Source organism: Pantherophis guttatus, chromosome 2, assembly GCF_059756535.1.
Source record: "Pantherophis guttatus breed Tessera chromosome 2, ASM5975653v1, whole genome shotgun sequence".
Classification (NCBI taxonomy): Eukaryota; Metazoa; Chordata; class Lepidosauria; order Squamata; family Colubridae; genus Pantherophis; species Pantherophis guttatus.
In genome coordinates this window covers 250,603,003-250,625,466 of record NC_142064.1, presented here as the reverse complement: position 1 = coordinate 250,625,466, position 22,464 = coordinate 250,603,003, and the positions used below count along the sequence as shown (strand labels likewise).

General features: G+C 44.1%; 1 protein-coding gene across 3 annotated transcripts in view; it reads left to right on the top strand.

Moving 5' to 3' along the window:
* PLXNB1 (plexin B1) overlaps nt 1–22,464 on the top strand; it is a 200,432-nt gene that overhangs the window by 40,588 nt on the left and 137,380 nt on the right. The window contains exons 2-3 of one of the 3 annotated variants that reach the window (XM_060684242.2): nt 3,330–3,379; nt 14,969–15,071. Coding sequence is in view for 1 of the 3 variants with exons in the window: in XM_034431765.3 (XP_034287656.2) it covers nt 3,357–3,379 (23 nt within the window). In the remaining 2 variants the exon portion in view is untranslated. Of the gene's footprint in view, nt 1–3,329; nt 3,380–14,968; nt 15,076–22,464 lie in introns of all 3 variants that reach the window. The other 2 variants (XM_034431767.3, XM_034431765.3) reach the window with 2 other exon arrangements.

Below are 22,464 nucleotides of genomic sequence, written 5' to 3'. Positions count from 1 at the left end.
GCTCAGCCTGTAACTCTAGGCATTGTGGTTTGTAGGCTGAGATTTTCAGCTTAGTGGGATGGATCAGTCTGGACAATTATAGCTTGCACCTTGGTAAAAACAAATCATAGTGCAGTTACTTATATTAAAGTCTGTTCCATTTTTGGTTTAATAATTCATTTCTTCAGTTTCAGTCATTTTCTTTGTTCCCTACCTTCCTGAATATTTTATGTATCAACTCACTGTTCATAATTTTATAAAGCATTCTGTCTCCTTAGATGAAGATCTATCTAGGGCACCATTTCATTTACCATAGTAGCAGCTACATCCCTTCGAAGCTTACAAGCCATTTCCTTACTAATGATTTATAACATATTATGGCACATTCAACTATCTCGGGATTGATGTAGTAGAACTAATTTCTGAACTTCAAAAACCACAAACTAAACTACTACTACATGGCGGCCAAGCGATAAAGTATTTGCTGACATCTGGTACACAGGTAGTCCTCAACTTACAACCATAATGAACCTGCCTAGTACTTCGTATCATACTTTGTGACAGTCATAAAGTGGGTCACCCATGTGACGGACCCGATTTTACAATCTTTTTTGTGGTCGTTAAGTGAGTTCTGGGGCCATTCAACGAACAAATTGTTCATGATGGGCCAGTTTTGCCCAAACCCAGAAATAAATGCCATTTTGAGGGGGCAAAAATGTCATAAAACATGGTCACAGAACTGCAGGGCACATCAAATGGCCTTAAATGCAGGCCAGTTGCTCAGCCCCTCAAAATGTGGTCATATGAACACAGGGTGTGTGTGGCCATTAGAACTTCAAAAACGAGTTGTAAGTATCCCCAAGGCAGGTCCGTTGTAATTTCGAATGGTTGATAAGCCACAGGTCATAAGTAGAGGACTACCTTTATTTAGATCAGGGGTGTCAAGCTCAATTTCATTAAGGGTCGCATCAGGGTTGTAAGTTGAGACATCCCTGATTTAGATGAAATAGCCCTGTAATAAAAGTAAGCAGGACCAGTTTTATACAGTATCACAATATTGATATGTCTATGGAGATTCTCAATCATCCAGGTCCTGGTTGTCCCAAAGGTGTTTTTTCCCCGAAAGGCAAATGGACTTTCTTGATTTTTTCTTTGAAAACGTTTCGCTTCTCATCCAAGAAGCGAATGGGATGAGAAGTGAAACGTTTTCAAAGAAAACACCAAGAAGGTTCAGTTGCTTTTTAGAAAAAAAACACCTTTGGGCACCATAATGATAGCTGGATTATATTAAAAGATATTATCAATTGCTAGTAATGAAATAAGAAAAGGCATGGTGTGATCTGATGTTTGTCCACAATATCTTCCTTGTGAATTTGGAGAGTGCGTATGCTTGATTGTGGCTTCCAATCAATCATGACTTTAAAAAAAAAAAGTAATATTCTGTCTGTTACAATAAGCCCCACCCCTTTTTTGGGTAAAGTAGAATAGAGTAGAGTAGAGTAGAGTAGAGTAGAGTCAGGGGTGGGTTCTAAAATTTTTTACTACTGGTTCTGTGGGCGTGGCTTATTTTGTTGGCGTGGCTTGATGGTCATGTGACAATTCTTTAGGCTTTAGCAGAGATACTGCTCTACCAGGCTTTTAACTGCTTGCAGATCTGTACTGGTCTATTCATTTATTTTTGCAGGCACTGGTCTACTCATTTATTTTTGCAGGCTCTGGTCTACCCATTTATTTTTGCAGGCACCGGTCTACTCATTTGTTTTTGGAGGCACTGGTCTACCACCAAACTGCCTTTTACCACTGATCAGCTGTAGGGTGGCCCTTTAAAGCCCCGCGGCAACAGTTTAAACAGTTTTTTTCCTTATAGCCCATCAGCTGGGACTCAGGAGGCAGCAATAGATTGGGGGTGGGGCCAAATAAAAGATAAGAATAACATGGGGGGCGGGGGGGCAGAACCGGTTCGGTGACATCATATCGTCACCACTACTGACTCGGCGGAACCGGGAGGAACCCACCACAGAGTAGAATAGAATAGAATAGAATAGAATAGAATAGAATAGAATAGAATAGAATAGAATAGAATAGAATGACAGAGTTGGAAGGGACCTTGGAGGTCTTCTAGTCCAACCCCCTGCTTAGGCAGGAAACCTTACACCACTTCAGACAAATGGTTGTCCAATCTCTTCTTAAAAACTTCCAGTGTTGGAGCATTCGCAACTTCTGGAGGCAACTTGTTCCACTGGTTAATTGTTCTAACTGTCAGGAAATTTCTCCTTAGTTCTAGGTTGCTTCTCTCCTTGATTAGTTTCCACCCATTGCTTCTTGTCCTGCTCAATACAGTACAAGGCAGCAAGGGAACATTTCTACCTCTGTTCTGTGCTTACTTTTAATGAGAAGAGGAGAATATTGCAGACTCCAAGCGGGCCTCAGAGGCTGCCCAGCAAGACCTACTATGAGATCAGTTCTCCCTGTGCTCTCAGGAAGCATGTTTGAGAAAAGGCTATGTATTACGGTGGAGGTCTCCCTGGTCTCTCATTCATTTTTCCATTAGTTTTTCCTCTCTTTTCTTTTTAAAAAAAGTCCTTGGCTGAATTCATCCGATATTTTAAGCTAAAATGCGAACTACTTTTGCAACTCAGTGTGTTGCAAGCTAATACGAGTTTGTGGCTTTGTGTATTGTACAAACCCAGAGAAACAAAGGGAATAAGCCAAGGTTTGGTTAACCATGGCTTAGTGCAGGGGTCTGCAACCTTAAATACTCAAAGAGCCATTTGGACCCATTTCCCACAGAAAAGAAAACATAGGGAGCCACAAAACCTGGGTGGGTGTGGCCAACTCGATGTCACTCACTTACACCAGTCACATGACCCCCTAGCCACACCTACCCAGCCGGTCATTAAAGCAGAGAACCAGTTGTTAAAAAACACCGGGAACCACAAAATCCTTTTGACATCTCTCTCTCTCCCCTCTCTCCCTCTCCCCCCCTCCCTCTCTCTCTGTATCTCTCTGTCTCTGGCCTGGCCACTTTTCATCCCTCACCGTCGCCCTTACATTCTCAGGCCAGGCGAGGAATGACTGGGAGGGGAGGGCGAGGGGCGGGGCCAGCCAGTGGTGGGATCACCTGACAGGGAGCCACAGCAGAGGGCCCAAAGAGCCACATGTTACTCCGGAGCCGCAGGTTGCTGATCTCTGGCTTAGTGTCTTGTGTGAACATAATAACTTATGTTGTGACTAAGATATGATTGTCCTTAATGAGGACCTGTCTTTTCTGCTGGGTCAATAGGCAAGTGCTGATGATAAGAGAAACAGGCCGTTTCCTTTACATTCTCCCTATTATTGTGTTTTTACAGGGTGAATTGCATTGACTCAGAAGAGAAATGAAGTCCAGGCAGTCCCAATGGTAAGTACAATCGTGGGAAGATTAGGCATGGCATTGCTACTCAGAAGCAAAGGAAGGCCAGATTTAGGGATATGAATATTCAGGGATTGGGGCAGGTGGGGCAGGTCTTTCTGAATAATATTCAGGGTGGGATCAATGTGAGGTCCTTGGGCCAGAATAGTGTTTCCACTCAGTGATTAGTCCTGATGTGTTCTCTAGATGCTATGCACAACTAGCTCTCAACTTATGACCGTAATTGAGCCCAGAATTAAAGTCACGGATGGCAGTCATTAAACTCATCATCATATGACTGACCCGATTTACAATTTTCTTTGCAAGCAGCCATTAAGTAAATCTGTGGTCATTAAGCGAACCTATTATCCGCAATGGTCTTCTTTAGCAGAAAGTGGAAGTAAGCGCCAGTTTCCAGCAAGGAACATTAGGATGCTGCAACGGCCATAAAGGTGGGCCAGTTGCCAGTGCCCAAAATGCAACCATGCGGCCATTAGGGAGGGGCTGTCAGAACTTCAAATCCGGAAGTACTTTTTGGGGGGGTTCCATTGTAACTTGGAATGATAAAGGTGGGTTTCAACAGGTTATGACCAGTTCTGGTAGCAGAAATTTTGAGTGGTTTGGAGAACTGGTAGTAAAAATTCTGACTGGCCTCACCCCCATCTATTCTCTGCCTCCAAGTCCCAGTTGATCAGGAGGAAATGGACATTTTGCAGTATCCTTTCCCCGGAGTGGGGTGGGAATGGAGATTTTACAGTATCCTTCCCCTGCCACGCCCATCAAGCCACACCCACAGAACCGGTAGTAAAAATTTTTGAAACCCACCACTGGTCTGAGACCATTCATCAACCAAGCACTAGTCAGAAGTGTTGACTCGATAAGAAAATAATGGTAGGTCTCTATCTGTAGGCCTGTAATGGAGAGGGTGCTTGTATGTGCATGCATAGGGGTGTGTTGATTCATCCACTTGGGTTCCCTCTAGTGGAGCTCCTGAGTTCTTCCTCACAATCCCTACTGTTACATCTTCTTGGGGAAATTCGTTGGATATAACAGAATAACCTTCCAACTCTAAGGGTCCTCGGAGGCCTTCTCGTCCAAGCCCCTGCTCAAGCAGGAAACTCTATCACCAATATGGCGAACCTATGGCATGGGTGCCAGAGGTGGCGCACAGAGCCCTCTCTTGGGCACGCGCACCATCGCCAGCTGCCCTTCTGGTTTCCGGCGTGCACATGTGCGCTGGCCAGCTGGTCTTCGTGGGCACAGGAGCGCCTGAAAATGGCCTGAAAAATGGCCAAAAAACAGGCCATTTTCCAGGCCACCATCCGGCTATTTTCCAGGCCATCTTCTGGCCGTTTTCCAGACCGTTTTCAGGCCGGTTTTTTGGGGCCGTTTTCAGGCTGTTTTGCGGGCCAAAAACGGCACAAGAAACAGCCTGAAAATGCCCTAAAAATGCCCCCCAAAACAGCTCAAAACAGCCAAAAAACAGGCATGTGCGTGCTGGCTAGCTGGTCTTCGGGTTCCTGGCGCTCTGGCGCACACACATGCACACGTGTTCCGGTTTGGGCACTCGATGCCGAAAAGGTTCGCCATCACTGCCCTATCACATTTCAGATTAAATGGTTGTCCAATCTCTTCTTTAAAACTTTCAGTGTTGGAACCCCCACAACTTCTGGAGGCAAGTCGCTCCATTGGTTAATTGTTCTCGCCGTCAGGAAATTTCTCCTTAGTTCTAGGTTGCGTCTCTCCTGGATTAGTTTCCACCCAGACTTTTATTCAGGAGAAAGAAAGAAGAAAACCGTACGGTTTCTTCCTCTTCTTGTAGCTTAGCAAAACAGCCAGGATGTGTAAGAAGCTAATTTCCTTTCACAATGAGATAACTGAAAGAAGGTACAAGTCTTTTTATTTTAATTATAGCAAAGTAAGGAACTAATTGAGAGCCGAAGACAATAGGGGGAAAGGAAAAGGAAAATGTCATGAATCCTGCAGACTCTATTCAGCAGTTGCTCTTCCGGGAATACACACAAACGCACAATATAGACAAAATAATCAGACACAGGATACAATAACATCACTCATTAATTTAATGTAAGTCAGTAGAAACCTCCTGGTCTGCATCTACCTCCATGATTCCCTACAACAATTTTAACCTGTTTCTCCGATCCTTCCCCAGGGAAGCTTTTTCTTCTGAATTCAGGGTAGGAAGAGATGCTTTCTCCTCCCAGGATGAAAGGGGACAAAGGTTTGAAACACAATGGAGTCTGCTCATCTTCCTTTTAAAAAGCCCACCAAATGTTTTCACGCTCTTAAACAGTTCTTCAGAATTTGATTTTCCCACCTCTTTTAGCTTCTGTCTATTCTATTTTGGGAAATCCAGTTTGAGCTTCCCTATTGAGAAATCCTTTCAGGATGGAGATTTCTCACTACCCAGTACAAAACTAGTGGGTGCCATTCCCTCCCCACTGTTCTTATTCCTTAAAGGTAAAGGTAAAGGTTCCCCTCGCACATATGTACTAGTCGTTCCTGACTCTAGGGGGCGGTGCTCATCTCTGTTTCAAAGCCGAAGAGCCAGCGCTGCCTGAAGATGTCTCCGTGGTCATGTGGCCGGCATGACTAAACGCCAAAGGCGCACGGAACGCTGTTACCTTCCCACCAAAGGTGGTCCCTCTTTTTCTACTTGCATTTTTACGTGCTTTTGAACTGCTAGGTTGGCAGAAACTGGGACAAGTAATCACCCTGTTACGCGGCACTAGGGATTTGAACTGCTGAACTGCCGACCTTTCGATCGACAAGCTCAGCGTCTTAATCGCTGAGCCACCATGTCCCTTTCTTATTCCTTAGATCAGTGGTCCCCAACCTTTTTATCGCCGCGGCCCGCTGAGCGCGCGCAGGGGTGGGGGCACGGCCCAGGAGCTTTTGCGCACGACCCATTGCGCACGGCCCAGGAGCTTTTGCGCACGGCCCAGGAGCCTTTGCGCTGCAGCGTTCATGTCCCCCGGCCGCTGCGCGGCCCGGTGCCAGGTACTCCATGGCCCGGCCCCGGTCCGCGGACCGGGGGTTGGGGACCACTGCCTTAGATAATTTGAATAACAGTTCATTGTGTGATGTTATTTTAGAGAAAAAGTCAGCAGGTAGCCAAGATACTTCTATCCCCCACATTGGATATCTTTATCCTAAAAATTGAAGAACTGTGAGATATTTCAGAAAAACTAAAAGCAAAGTAGGAGTAATCCTTAAGAGTAGGGATTGATGTAACTGTCAATTTCAGGATAGTTTTTCTCTATTTCACTGATCATAAGCTTGCTTCTCCACAAGTTTGCAAATGATAAAGGAGAATATTTGTAGCTCAAAGTTGAAATGAGGGATTCTTGGTGCTCTCTGAGCTTGGTTTGTTTTTACGCAGATGTTTCATTACCCAAACTAGGTAACATCATCAATGCTAGCATGTAACCTAGTTTGGATAATGAAACGTCTGCATAAAAACCATCAAGTTCAGGGAACACCAAGGACTCCTCGAGTTTGCAATTTTGGTAATAAAAAGTCATGCACATTTTTATGATTAAACAAACCATGGGTGGAATGTGGCCAGTGAAAAGAGAAAAAAATGGAAATGGATAATCACTGTAGATATCCAGTACAAGCCATGATGACATCAGGTCCACAATAATATTAAGACACAGGGAATGTCATTGCTTCCTCCCTTGTTCTTCCCCCCCCCACACCCCCCATCAGAGATGACCATAAGTAACAGGAAGAAGTCCTCATTTACATCTTCCTCCATACAGGTAGTCCTTAACTTACGACCACAGTTGAAGCCTAGAATTTCTGTTGTTAAGTGAGATATTTGTTAAGTGAATTCTGCCCCATTTTAGGCCTTTCTTGCCTCAGTTATTAAGTGAATCGCCACCACAGTAGATAAGTTAGTAACCCGATTGTTAAGTGAATCTGGCTTCCCCATTGGCTTTGCTTGTCAGAAGGTTGCGAAAAGTGATCACATGACTTTGGGACACAGCCACAGTCACAAATATGACCCAGTTGCCAAGTGTCTGAATTTTGATCACATGATCATGCGAATGCTGGAAAGGTCATAACTGTGAAAAAAAGGTCATGTCGCTTTTTTCAGTGCCGTTTGAACGGTCACTAAACAAACTGTTATATGTCGAGGACTTAACTAATATTGGCCCAATAAAATTTAAAATTATCCCAACTAAAACCAATTTAACAATTAAAAATATCTAAGGGGGGGCGGGTGTCAAGCCAGCCCAGCTTGATGAAATAATAAAGTTTTAAGGGCACGGCGAAAAACACGGAGATCTGGGATCCTACGTATCTCCGGGGGCAGGTTGTTCCAAAGGACCGGTGCTGCCCAGAGAAGGCCCTCCCCCTGGGGGTCACCAGCTGACATTGTCTGGCCGATGACACCCTGAGGAGCCCCTCTCTGTGGGAGTGTACTGGCCGATGGGAGGCTACCGGTGGCAGAAGGCGGTCCCGTAAGTACCTAGGCCCTAAGCCATGGAGCGCTTTAAAGGTGGTAACCAACACCTTGAAGCGCACCCAGAAGACCACCGGGAGCCAATGCAGTTCGCGCAGGAGAGGTGTCACATGGGAGCGCCCCATCGCTCCCATAATCCCCCACGCGGCCGCATTCTGCACCAGTTGGAGCCTCCGGGTGCCCCTCAAGGGGAGCCCCATGTAGAGAGCATTACAGTAGTCCAGACGAGAAGTGACAAGTGCCTGAGTGACCGTGTGTAAGGAATCCTGATCCAGAAAGGGGCGCAACTGGCAAATCAGGCGAACCTGATAAAAAGCCCCCCCCTGGCCATGGCCGTCATATGCTCTTCTAAAGACAGCCGTGCATCCAGGAGGACACCCAAGTTGCAGGCCCTCTCCGTGGGGGCCAGTAACTCACCCCCAATAGCCAGCGATGGCACCAGCTAGCTATATCAGGACGCCGGAAGCCACAGCCACTCGGTCTTGGAAGGGTTGAGTTGGAGCCTGTTTCTCCCCATCCAGACCCGCATGGCCTCTAGGCACCGGGACATCACTTCAAGGGCATCATTGGGATGGTCTAGGGTAGAGATGTACAGTTGAGTGTCGTCAGCATACTGATGGAACTCCACCCCAAAACCGCAGATGATCTCGCCCAGCGGCTTCATATAAATGTTGAACAGGAGGGGTGAGAGGACCGATCCCTGCGGCACCCCACAAACAAGGCGCCTCGGGGTCGACCTCTGCCCTCCTGTCAACACTGACTGCGACCGGTCAGAGAGATATTTATTTATTTATTTATTCATTTATTTATTTATTTATTTATTTATTTATTTATTTTTAATTTGATTTATATGCCGCCCTTCTCCGGAGACTCAGGGCGGCTTACAATGCGCTAAGCAATAGCCTTCATCCTTTTGTATATTTATACAAAGTCAGCTTATTGCCCCCACAACTGGGTCCTCAATTCACCTACCTTAGAAAGGATGGAAGGCTGAGTCAACCTTGAGCCTGGCGAGATTCGAACCTGCAGTAATTGCAGGCAGCTGGTCTTAATAACAGGGTGCTTTAGACCACTATACTACCAAGGCTCTTATTTATTTATTTTATTAGATTTCTATACCGCCCTACTTCCGAAGGACTCAGGGCGGTGAACAGCCACAGAATAAAACACATAAATACAAAAATTTAAAATAGAATAAAAATGAATTAAATAATTTGGCTGAGATAGGAGGAGAACCACCGTAAAACGGTGCCCCCCACCCCTAACCCCTCCAACTGGTGCAGCATGATACCATGGTCGATGGTATCAAAAGCTGCTGAGAGATCTAACAGGACCAGGATAGAGGAGCAGCCCCTATCCCGAGTCCTCCAGAGATCATCCACCAATGCAACCAATGCCGTTTCCGTGCTGTGCCCAGGCCTGAAGCTGGACTGGAGCGGATCTAGATAGACAGCTTCATCCAGGTACTGCGGAAGCTGTCGCACCACCACACTCTCAACAACCTTTGCCACAAAGCGAAGATTGGAGACTGGACGGTAATTAGCCAATACAGCCGGATCCAGAGAGGCCTTCTTGAGGAGGGGCCTCACCACCGCCTCTTTCAAGGCGGAAGGCAAGACACCCTTACTCAGAGAAGCGTTAATAATCCCCTGGAGCGGACTTCCGGGTTGCTGTTTGTCGCTGCCAGACGTTCCTTTGGGATCGTCAGCTTCCATCGCCTGTTAGAGCCACCTTCACAACGGAATGGCGGCTCGAAAAAACTCCGTTTCCATGAGGAAACGGAGATAGAGCCGGCAGGGGTGGGTAGAACTCTCTGCGGAGTCCCAAAAGTTTTTCCTTTACTTTTGGGACGGAGCGGATGAGATGCCCCGTATCCCCAGCCGCCGCTCCGGGCTTTGGGAGACCTCTGCTGATGCAGAGCCAGGCGTCAAAAGCAAGCCTGCAAATTTAACAGACTACTCAAAGAAAATGTGAGCTGGACCTGTAATACTGAACCGCAAGTATTTTACTGATTTTTTAAAAAAAATTACTTAAGAGAGAGGAGGAGAAGAAAGAGGGAAAAAAAAATGCCTTTTAAAATGGTGTCGGCTGGAGGAGAGGCTGAAAGGGAAAGTCCTTCCGTTTTCTATTACTACAATGTAGCGGAATAAATACCACTGGCTACATTTGTAGACAAAACTTCGCTCCTGTGTCTTTTTCTCTTTTTTTTCCCTTGGAGACCTGATATTGTTGTTGATTGGAAAGAAGTCCTTTTTTTTTTCTTGCTTTTTTTTTAACAAAGCCTGCCTGGGTGGAAACATGGCACTGAGACTCATAAAGTCAGATAAACAAGAAGGAGGGGGGGATCCCCCCACCAACAACTTAAAGGAACAAGTCTTAATTCTTCAGTCTCAGAAACCTGATTTTAATATAATAGAATTTTTTATAGAGGAGATTGAAAGAAGGGAGGAGATTGTGAATCAGCAATTTGAAAAATTTAAGCAGGAAATTAAAGAATTGGTGAAATCTAAGTTTGATTTTTTGGAGAAAAAATTCTCAAAAGTGGTTAATGGTTTTACAGGATTTATGATACAGTTGGACACAAATACTAATGTACTAGAGTCTAAAATGGAAGAAATTCAAGATAAATTGGACAATAGAATTCAAAAAATTGAAAATGATTTGACAAACACTCAGGATAATAGCTTAGAAGAAAAACCTAAAATGGATGCTGATCAAAAGTATGGTAATGCAGAAAATCTGCAACAGAAGATTGAAAAAGAGATTTTAATGGTACAATATAATTTCACAGAATATGCGATAAGATTAAGAGGTTTGCAGGAAAATAATAGAGATGATTTAAGGAAAATATCTTCTGAATTTCTAGCTGGGATTCTAAAGGTTCAACCTGACGAAGTGTTTTGTAGGATCGACAGAGTTTATCGAATCAACTCCTGGATTGCCAAGCAAAGGCAATTGCCTAGAGATGTGGTGATTTATTTTACAGATAAAGAAATTAGGAATAATATCGTACAAAATTCCTTCAATTCTAATTTGCAATTGTATGGAAGAAAGATTTGGATTTACAAGGAACTCCCACCTAAGATATTGATGGAAAGGAAGAAATTTGGTTTTCTGGTGAATGAGTTAAAAAAGAGAAATATCTCATACAGGTGGGACGCCCCAGTTGGTATTATATTTAGATACCAAGGAGAAAGACATCAGCTAAATACTGTTGAAAGAGCGGAAGAATTTTATCAAAATAGGTTGAAAATGAACTTAACATCTTCAGGTATAATACAGGATAAGCAGAAGGAGCCGGAAATAAAGGTAAAATATCGAATTACAGAGACTGTACCAGATGAATTGCCTTTGGATTTATTGGATACCCCAGCTGGACTATCTACAAATTTGAGAGAAGAGGCATCTAATCTTAATGTGATGACTTATCAAGGCAAGGATAAGCATGGAAACCAATTAGGGGATATACAAGGGATAAAAAAGAAACATGAGATACAAAAGCAAAACCAACAAGACCAATCTACAAAGCAGAATAAAAACCGACCAGATGATACACATTTTGTAGAAAGGGAACCAGGATGGAAACCAAACCCACAAAAAGAAAAGAAAAAAAGAAATAGGTGGCATAAAAATAGAAATTTCTAAATCAGGCAACAGTGAAGCCAGTGATTTTAAAATATGAACGATTATGTGTAAACACAGAAGAGGCGACGTATTGGTTAATATCATCCTGAGGCTTGTGGCAGATCTCTGCATGGCCGTAATCTGGGGACGTGAAACGAGCCTTAAACTGATGGATTTGAATTATCCATTTTGGAATTTCTTTTTGTGTTGATAAACATATTATATTATCTTGAATCACAAGGCAAGAGAATTATGCTGGGGCATGCAGAAGATCAGGTTGTTACCCACTACGATGATGGGAATTAATAATCCTGATGAAACCCACAATTATTACTATATGGAATATAATTATAATGTCACTCGGGTGGTTGTTTTTACTTTTATACATATAAGAAGATATTTACTACTGATGGGGGCAGATATGATTGAAGATCCTGAATAAACTGTTGCACCAGTAAGCTATGTTACCCGATTATGGATGTTGGTTCTACCAATCCAGTGGAAAGACCTCAAAGAAGATACTATATGGATTATAAATTTAAAGTCATTGTCTTTTCTTTTTTTTTATTTAGATATAATGGAAAATATAGACATATATTTTTAAGTAGTGTGGGCAGTGAATCAAAGATGTTAAGAAATGTTGTGTATGGCAATTTTGCATGATAGTGGGTGAATAAGCTAGTTAGTAGATTGATTAGTCTAAGAAAAGGGATTTTTAAGTGTTATATTTAGGGGAGTGGAGGAAATGGATAGAGTGGAATAAATGTTAAACTAGATTTTATGGGGAAGGCCGCTTTGAAATGTTATAGTAATATATATAGAAGATTAAATGTTAAAGTAGGACTTATCGTATAGTTTTAAAGTGGAGAAGTTATTTTATAATGTCATAGTATAATGTCTTTTTTTTCCCCTTTCTTTTCTCTTTTCTGATATGTATGGATAAAGGGGGATGTTATAATATTAATAATATTTTTAGTAAGTAAAGGTCAATATCTAGAGGAGGGAGTAAGTAATCTGTTATGAATTAGGTTTTTTTTTGTTATGAAGAAGTCACAGGGGGGGATGGGTGGGGAGGGGGGGTTAGGGAGGGGGAGGGAGAGGGGGAAAAAAAGGGGGAAAAATTTGTATTTGAAAACTTTTTCAATAAAAAAAAAAAAATCCCCTGGAGCCAGCCTCATGTAACCTCCCGGGAGGCCAGCACCAATCAGGAGGGACATGGGTCCAATAAACATGTGGTCACGTTCAGCCGTCCCAGGATCCTGTCCACATCCTCAGGAGCCACAGGGTCGAACTCCTCCCAAATGACATTCTCAAGACCTGCCTCCATTATCTGGTCTGTACCTACCCAGTCAGAGACCAAGCCTTCCTGAATCTGAGTGATTTTATCATGCAGATACTGGACAAAATCCTCAGCCCGACCCTGCAAGGGATCCTCCCGCGCTCCCAGGTGGAGAAGGGAGCGGGTCACCCTAAACAGGGCGGCTGGGCGGTTATCTGCAGATGCGATAAGAGTGGAAAAATAATTACATTTTGCCGCTTTTATCGCCACTAGGTAGGTCTTAATATGAGACCTCACCAGTGTTCGGTCAGATTCGGAGCGGCTGGCCCTCCAACCACTCTCCAGGCATCTTTTCTGGCGCTTCATCTCCCTCAGCTCCTCGGAGAACCAAGGAGCCAGGTAAACTTGGCGATGGGTCAGAGGCCGCAAAGGCACGACTCGGTCTAAAGCGCCGGCGGCCGCCATATCCCAGGCAGCCACCAGCTCTTCAGTCGAGCCGTGGGTCAGAGCCTCAGGAAATGGCCCAAGCTCCATCTGGAGCCTATCAGGATCCATCAGGCGCCTGGGGCAGAACCACCTTGTCTGTTCCGCCTCCCTGCGGCACGGTGTGGCAGTTAGAAAGTCGAGCCTAAGAAGGGAATGATCTGACCATGACAAGGGCTCAATCACTATCTCCCCTATCTCAAGATCATTCATCCACTGACCAGAGACAAAAATCAAGTCCAGAGTGTGTCCTCCTGTGTGAGTGGGTCCATCGATTAATTGGGTCAGGTCCATGACCGTCATGGAAGCCATGAACTCCCGGCCGCCTCAGACGCCTTGCCGACAGATGGCAAGTTGAAGTCCCCCATGACCATAAGCCTAGGGGTCTCCACCGCCACTTCGGCAATCACGTTGAGCAGCTTGCCGACACGTGGCAGGGAGCCAGGTACGTGATCAGCAAGCCCAACTGCCTCCCATGTCCCCACTTCACAAGGAGAGACTCGCATCCAGCTATCTGAGGTACAGTGGCCTCCCTCGGAACAAGTCCTTCCTTTACAAGAACCGCCACCCCCCGCCCCTCCCCTGGGACCTCGGCTGATGGAATGCGTAGAAACCCGGTGGGCACATCTCAACGAGGTGAAACCCCCCCTCCTGGCCCAACCAGGTCTCCATAATACCCACCAGGTCCACACACCCCTCCTGAACCAGATCACAAATGAGGGTGGCTTTAAACATTTTAAACATGACGGTTTAAAATTATTTCCCATTTGATTGCTAGCACAGATGGGTAAGTGGTTAACTTGAAGAAAAGGTTGTCTGTTCAGCTGTTTTGAACACCATGGACAGGGAGTGACTGTGTTCACACAACATGCTGATCTGTGTGTAACTGATCTGCTGTTCAGAACAATCCAACTCACAATGCTGTTGTGAGGAAAATAGGAGCAGGAAAGAGTAAATCAATCAAATAAAAAACCAAAAGGGTGGAAAGGAAATGAGAGGAACTCTTCTAATTCAACTGGTTTTGATTCTAATCATACAATCATAGATTATTTCAAAAAAAAAAAAATCTGCTTGCCACTTTGTCTATAGAAGAAGAAAAAGGAGTTGGTCATGAAACAAGCTGTGATTCCAGCCAAGATGGCCGCACTCATGGGCGGCCATCCTCCGCTCATTCAGTGGCTTACGGTCTTACCCATCTAGTTATAGATTGGGGCCATCTAGCTTTTGGGTTGCAAGATGGCCCCAATCGAATAGAATAGAATAGAATAGAATAGAATAGAATAGAATAGAATAGAATAGAATAGAACAGAACAGAATTTTTTTATTGGCCAAATGTGATTGGACACACAAGGAATTTGTCTTGGTGTATATGTTCTCAGTGTACATAAAACAAAATAATACATGTTTTGGGTTATGCCATTTTATCTACCAGGATGTTTAATGTATATCAGAATAACAGAGCTGGAAGGGACCTTGGAGGTCTTCTAGTCCAACCCTCTGGCCAGGCAGGAAACCCTATACCATTTCAGACAATTGGTTGTCCAATCTCTTCTGAAAAACTTCCAGTATTGGAGCATTCAAAATTTCTGGAGGCAAGTTGTTCCACTGATCAGTTGTTCTGTCAGGAAATTTCTCCTTCGTTCTAGGTAGTTTCTCTTCTTTCTCTCATATTCTCATTACCTCTAGGAAAACTTTAAATTCACTTTCCCTTTTTCCCCCCAAGGTTGCCTGAACCACAGGTGTTCCACAGATTTCTGCCTTTCACTCTAACCGGTTTACCAGTGGTCGTTCCACCCTTCTCTGTGCATAGATCTCACCTATAGCAGGCAGGTACTAGTTTTTCTTTTGTTTTTGCATGGAAGGTGCTGCGAAAGGGAAAATTATTTGGTGGTATTGCTGGGACCCTTTTTTGTGGATGAAGTTAAGTTGAATGTTACGTTATTGCTGATGAGGCAGTTCAATGCTTCTCATGATCTACAATGAACTAATTTAGTATTCATAATGCGGTATAGAATCATAGGGCTGGAAAGGATCTTGGAGATCTTCTAGTCCAGGGGTTGTCAAACTCGATTTCATTGAGGGCCATATCAGGGTTGTGTTTGACTGTGGCCAGGGAGGCGTGGCCAGCTCGACATCACTCGTGTCAGGGGCGTCTGTGGTGGCCTAAGCGCTCTGCCAGCGAAAAAGGGCTCCTGAGCTCCATTTTCGGCTGCAACGGCCTCCTGCAATCCTCTGTCAGTGAAAATGGAGCTCGCAAGGACATCCTGCGGTCCCACAGTGATGGTGGGAATGGAGATTTTGCAATATCTTTCCCCCAGGAGTGGGGAGGGAATGGGGATTTTGCAGTATACTTCCCCTGGAGTGGGGTGGGAATGAAGATTTTGCAGTATACTTCCCCTGCCATGCCCACAGAACCGGTAATAAAAAACTTTGGATTTTCACCACTGGAGGAGACTCACAATATTCCCTGCCTCCCTGCTCTGGTGAGTTGGATATATATAATTGGGAAAAGAAAGTCCTTCAAATAACAAAGGGCAATGCTGAAATATATAGGTGATGGCAGCATCTGCACAATGCAAACTACCCTAATTCATTTATTTAATAAATTTATATGCCACCCATCTCACTGTTTAAGCGACTCCAGACGATTTACAAAATGATAAAAAGATAAATATAAAAATAGTTAAAATCAATGAGACTTAAATAGAGAATAAAAACCAAGGGGATGAATGACACAGGTCTGAGTGTCTTTCTTCTCCACCTCCTCTTCCTCTTCCTCTTCGTTTGCTGCAGGAAGACTTTGTGCCAGATGCTATTGTATAAATCAGTTTTTCCCCTAAACTTGGCAATTTTAAGACGTGTGGACCAACTCCCAGAATTCCCCAGCCCGCATCCCGTAAATATAATACACTTTACAGATTTTAATTGTAACAATTTGCTATATAAAGTAATTATGTTTAATTTGTAAAATAAAATGGTTTTTATTTTAAAAAGCAATATTAGTAAATTGTCTGGCAGCCTAGACTTTTGTTCTTCTAGGAAGGAAAACAGAAAACAGAACAGAAATATCTGTTTAAAAAGCAGGAAACCCTGTCTGCCACTGCATTTCAACATCTTGAATCCAGCATAGACAATTGGTCTAAGCAAACAGTAGAGGTATATTACAGTTGCACAGACATGGAAGCAACTGTTGATTAGGTCTTTTCCTACTTCCGTAAAGAGAAGAGTAGGAAGCTGGACAGGATGCATCTGCATTTAATCGTTATAATGGCCAAGCTAACACAGGCCACAGCCTTTGCTGAAATAGTTATTTCTGCCTTGGTTCTTTATAAAGTAACTTGGCCAAGGGCAAAACTAGACATGTCACTGCCAGTGAAATGTAATGGTTAAGATCTTGGACTGGCACTTGGAAGAGCCAAGTTCTAGTCCACCTTCAGAATTTTTCAGAGAGATTTTGGGACAGCTCCTCTCTTTTTTTTTGCCAAACCTACCTGTTGACTTGAGTTCATGAAGGAAAGAACCAGTGTGGCTCAAAGGAGTATGGATGCCAAGGCCGGGCAGCCACAGAATCAGAGGTGGGTTTCAGCAGGTTCTGACCAGTTCTGGAGAACCGGTAGCAGAAATTTTGAGTAGTTCGGTGAACCGGTAGTAAAAATTCTGACTGGCTCTGCTCCCATCTATTCTCTGCCTCCCGAGGCTCAGTTGATTGGGAGGAAATGGGGATTTTGCAGTAACCTTCCCCTGGAGTGGGGAGGGAATGGAGATTTTGCAGTATCCTTCTCCTGGAGCAGGGTGGGAATGGAGATTTTGCAGTATCCTTCCCCTGCCATGCCCACCAAGCCACGCCCACCAAGCCACACCCACAGAACTAGAAGTAAAAAATTTTGAAGCCTACCACCGTGTAGAATATGTATCCCTCCCAAAGGCTGATTAATTGCAGTGCCCAAATCATGTCCAGGTGTGCCTGAATAGCCAATGGCCTGCTAGACACACCTGATCAGTGGTGGGTTGCCCCCGGTTCGGACCAGTTAGCAAGAACTGGTAGTAAAACTGGTGGGAGGCCCCGCCCACCGCCCCAGATGTCGTCATCAGCAATCTGCGCATGCGTGAAACGAGCGCGGGTGTGCGATCCCATTGTGAACTGGTAGTAAAGGTAAGTAGAATCCACCCCTGCACCTGATGTAATACATTCCTGATGGCATGGCTCATGGGATGCCAGGCAGGACTAGTGGAAGTGCGATGTGTGTGTGTGTGTGTGTGATTTACAGGACTGTGCTTATCAGATCCAGCATTAAGGATCTGTGATTAAGTTGGTCCCTATCTGATTAAGTAGCAATTAGGTCCTGGTTAGGCATGTTGTGTGACCTCAAACAGATTTCATTTAAGTTGCGTTGTTTGCAATGACCGCATGGAAGATATAAAAGCACATCCTGACAAATAGTGCTGTTAATATTAAAGGAGATATATTGAACTGATATGATTGCTGTAGAGTTACATGTATTTTACTAAAGCTTATGGTGGCAAATAAAGGTTGAAATACAATCAGATTTCATTTTGGATCCTTTTAACTTAGATATTCTACAGGTAGTTTTCAACTTAACAACCATTCATTTACTAACTACAGTGGTGCTGAAAAAAAGTGACTTACGATCAGTTTTCACATACTTATGACCATTGCAGCAGCCTCATGATCACATAATCTAAATTCAGGGGCACGTATTTGTGACAGTTGTACTGTTCTGGGTTTTTGTGTGATCACCAAGAGTAACTTTCCCAACCAGATTCTGTCAAGCAAAGTCAATGGGGAAAGCCAGATTTGCTTAATGACCGCATGATTCACTTAACAACTGCAGAAATTTGCTTAACAACTTGGAAAGAAGGGTCGTAAAAGGGGGCAAAACTCACTTAACAACTGACTTGCTTAGCAATGGAAATTCTTTTGGCTCAGTTGTGTTTGTGAGCCGAGGACTACATGTATTCAGCAATGACCTGATGTACAGCAGTGGATGGAAGGGATCCAAAATCGAGTCATTTTTTAAAATTTTCATTGCTATAGTGAGCCTGATGGTTGGAATAAATCATGATACGTGTGGCCTAAAAAGGCTGCTGTATGCTTTTGTGCTATCTAAGGCTTCTCTCTGTTGGTATTGTGGAAACATGACCAAAGCAGGAGAGAGCTGCCAGAGCCAAAAGCCGAGTTTAGAAAACGAGAGGTCAAGAAAACGTGATCAAAAGCATCCGAGTGGGTGTCTATATAAAGTAGAAATTAGAATTTCGGGATTGTTTAGTCTGCAGCACGCAAGAGGTAGAACCATGCTATTCGTTTTAATAGCAGAAAGTTATTCATAGGACAGCCTGTTTCTTTCACTTCTAAGAGAGGAAAAAAAGCATCTGGACAGCAGGAGGAAGAGGAAGATTTATTTTTCAGCATCTAATTGGGAAGTAAAGGGTAAGCAGCCTATTTTAATACATGTCAGCCGCTGCCAGATCGTACTCACAATGAAATGTGTTTGTTGTTTCCTCGTGAAAAAGATTTCCTGCTAAATAATAGCCATGGTTTTTGCCAAGCCGGAGCTCTTCACATGTGCTTGTCTTCATCCTATTAGCCATGCTGACCGGTCCCATCTGGAGATCTCTGAATCACAGTTTTGTATTCACACATCATGCTAAGGCATAATGAGCTTTGCTTAAGTGTGTTCTTATGCTTTACGAACCTAGTCGGGTTTGTCTTCCAGCTAGGAGTTCTTAAGGGTCATGAATTTGACCCTCAGAACGTCTCCAGAAGTTGCTATTTGCATGTGATAGATGGGAAATTACAGCTATAGTCCTCAACTTACAACCATTTGCGTAGTGATCATTTGAAGTTACAACGGCACTGGAAAAAGTGACTTATAATCAATGGTGGGTTCCTCCCAGTTCCTCCCGGTTCCACCGAGCTGGTAGCGGTGACGATATGATGTCACCGAACTGGTTCTGCCCCCCCACCCCACCCACCCACTTCCTGCGTTATTCTTACCTTTTATTTGGCCCCACCCCCAATCTATTGCTGCCTCCTGAGTCCCAGCTGCTGGGCTATAAGGAAAAACTGTTTAAATGCTTGCTGCAGGGCTTCAAAGGGCCACCCTACAGCTGATCAGTGGTAAAAGGCAGTTTGGTGGTAGACCGGTGCCTCCAAAAGCAAATGAATAGAGTGGTGCCTGCAAAAATAAATGGGTAGACTAGTGCCTGCAAAAATACATGAGTAGACCGGTGCCTGCAAAAATACATGAGTAGACCAGTGCCTGCAAAAATAAATGGGTAGACTAGTGCCTGCAAAAATACATGAGTAGACCGGTGCCTGCAAAAATACATGAGTAGACCGGTGCCTGCAAAAATACATAAGTAGACCAGTGCCTGCAAAAATAAATGGGTAGATCAGTGCCTGCAAAAATACATGAGTAGACCAGTGCCTGCAAAAATAAATGGGTAGACCGGTACAGCTCTGCAAGCAGTTAAAAGCCTGGTAGACCAGTATCTCTGCTAAATCCTAAAGAATTGTCACATGACCATCAAGCCACGCCCACAGAACCGGTAGTAAAAAATTTTAGAACCCACCCCTGCTTATGATTGTTTTTCACCTTTACGATCATTGTAACATCCCCATGGTCAGAGAAGCAAAATATGGATGTTTGGCAACTGGTTCCCATGTCCTAGAATCGTATGACCACTTTTTGCAACCTTCTAACAAGCGAAGTCAATGGGGAAGCTAGATTCACTTAACAACTAACTTAATAACTGGCAATGATTCATATAACGATGTGACAAGAAAGGTCGTAAAATGGTACAAAACTCACTTAGCAATAGCAATTGCATTTAGACTTACTGTATTTTTCGGAATATAAGACGCATCGGAGTATAAGACGCACCTTAGTTTTTGGGGAGGAAAATAAGAAAAAAGCTGATTGGCAGGTGGATCGGCCTCCCGGAATACCCCGAATCAGCTGTTCCCTCTGCAACAGGTTCCTTGGTTGTGAGCTCTGTGCCTTGCTTTTTTTTTTTTTTTTTTTTTTGCTTTTTTTCCTGCCTCTGAAACTTCTGAACCTCCATTTCAGAAAAAACTTCCTGCCTCTGAAAGCCTCCGAAACAGAGCTTCAGAAAAAAAGCCTCTGAAGCTCTGTTTGGGGGCTTTTTTCTGAAGCTTCTTTTCTGATGCTTTTTTCAGCCTCTGAAACCTCCGTTTGAGAAGCTGGGCAAGGCTACATTCAGAGTATAAGACGCACACAGATTTTCAACCTCTTTTTTGGGGGGAAAAAGTGCATCTTATACTCTAAAAAATACAGTATATACTGCTTCATAGTGCTTTACAGCCCTCTCTAAACGGTTTTACAGAGTCAGCCTATTGCCCCCAACAATCTGGGTCCTCATTTTACCCACTTCGGGAGGATGGAAGGCTGAGTCAACCTTGAGCCGGTCAGGATCGAACTGCTGTCAGCCGGCTGTCAGCAGAATTAGCCTGCGGAATTGCATTCTAACCATTGTGCCACCATGGCATTAACAAACGTCTCACTTAGCAAACAGAAATTTGGGTCAATTGTGGTCATAAGTCGTGGACTACCTGCATTCAATACCACCCAGCATGCCACTGAAAAGCCCAGATGCACAGCATGAGTTGTAAATTTTCCAATTGTGGCTTAGTTGAAACCTGGGCAGTGGTATCCATACTATCTCCCTGTTTCCGTCACAACATTGCAGTGTGACAGTGCAAATTCTGCTCTCACTCTGAGGCATGCATGTAGTATTGCATTGCATGCAGAAAAGAGACTGGGATTAAAGCATGACACTGCAAGACTGCTTTCTTCAGTCTGATATTCCCTCTTTGTCTCCCCACAGACAGTAATGGGGGGGGAAGAGCTCTGAAGGAGCTCTCGTCTTGGGAGAAAAGTCGTAAGATCGGACACAACTTGCTTGACAACTGCCTTACTTAGCAATGGAAATTCTGATCCCAATTGTGGTCGTAGGTTGAGGACTACCTATATTACATTGTGCTTAATTTTTAGTGTTCTTGTATATTCATTCATTCATTCATTCAATCATTCATTCATTCATTCATTCATTCATTCATTCTCCTAGCCCTGTTTTTTTTTTTTTTCTGAGGGAAACCCCTAATAGGTTTCTCTATAGCTGAATATATCTCCTGGTCCAGAAAAATAGCCGAACTCACCCCACAGGGTTGTTGTTTTGGGGAAAATAGGAGGAGGAATACTGTGGCCACCTAATGAGAAGGAAGGACTCACTGGAGAAGAGCCTAATGCTGGGAACGATTGAGGGCTAAAGAAGAAGGGGACGGCAGAGAACGAGGTGGCTGGATGGAGTCACTGAAGCAGTCGGCGTGAGCTTAAAGGTCTCCGGGGATGGTAGAAGACAGGAAGGCCTGGAGAAAAGTTGTCCATGGGGTCGTGATGGATCGAACACAACTTTGCAACTAACAACAACAACAACGAGGAGGAGGAGGAATAGCAATAGCAATAGCACTTAGACTTATATACCGCTTCGCAGTGCTTTTTACAACCTTCTCTGAGCAGTTTACAGAGCCAGCCTATGGCCCCCAACAGTCTGGGTCCTCATTTTACTGACCTCGGAAGGATGGAAGGCTGAGTTAGCCTTGAGCTGGTGAGAATCGAACTGCCGAACTGCTGGCAATCGGCAGTCAGGAGATTTATCCTGCAATACTGCATTCTAACCCTTGTTAGAAACCAGCGTGAAATCTTTCCCCCTGCTGTTTGTAGCTCCTGTGAATATTGCAATGGGATGATAAAGCTTTGAGGTCATTGCTTATTGTCTGTTAGTGCCACTCCTTGGCTCTCTCACGAGCACTTATTCATGTGATGCTGAGCCTTAAATTCCTATTTGGGGTGCCTCATCCTTCAAACTCTACAAGGCTTTGCCACCTCTGAAGCTTTCTCACTACGTACCTTTGCCTGCAGACCTTTTCTCACCTGCTTCAACCAAAGGTCTTGCAGTCTCTGGAATGTGTGCAGCCTTTCTCCTTGCTTCTCCTTTCGTAATAATTACAGGATGCTCCCTAATGATAGAGGGGGCTTAGCAGAAATCCTGATTTGCCTGGGAGTGTTTCGAGATTGCCTGGAGACCAAGACTGCTTTCCAGCAAAGTCTTAGAAAGTAGAGGATTGCGAAGGGGAGCACAGGTTTCATAATCCATCTCAATTCACTCCTCCTGTGC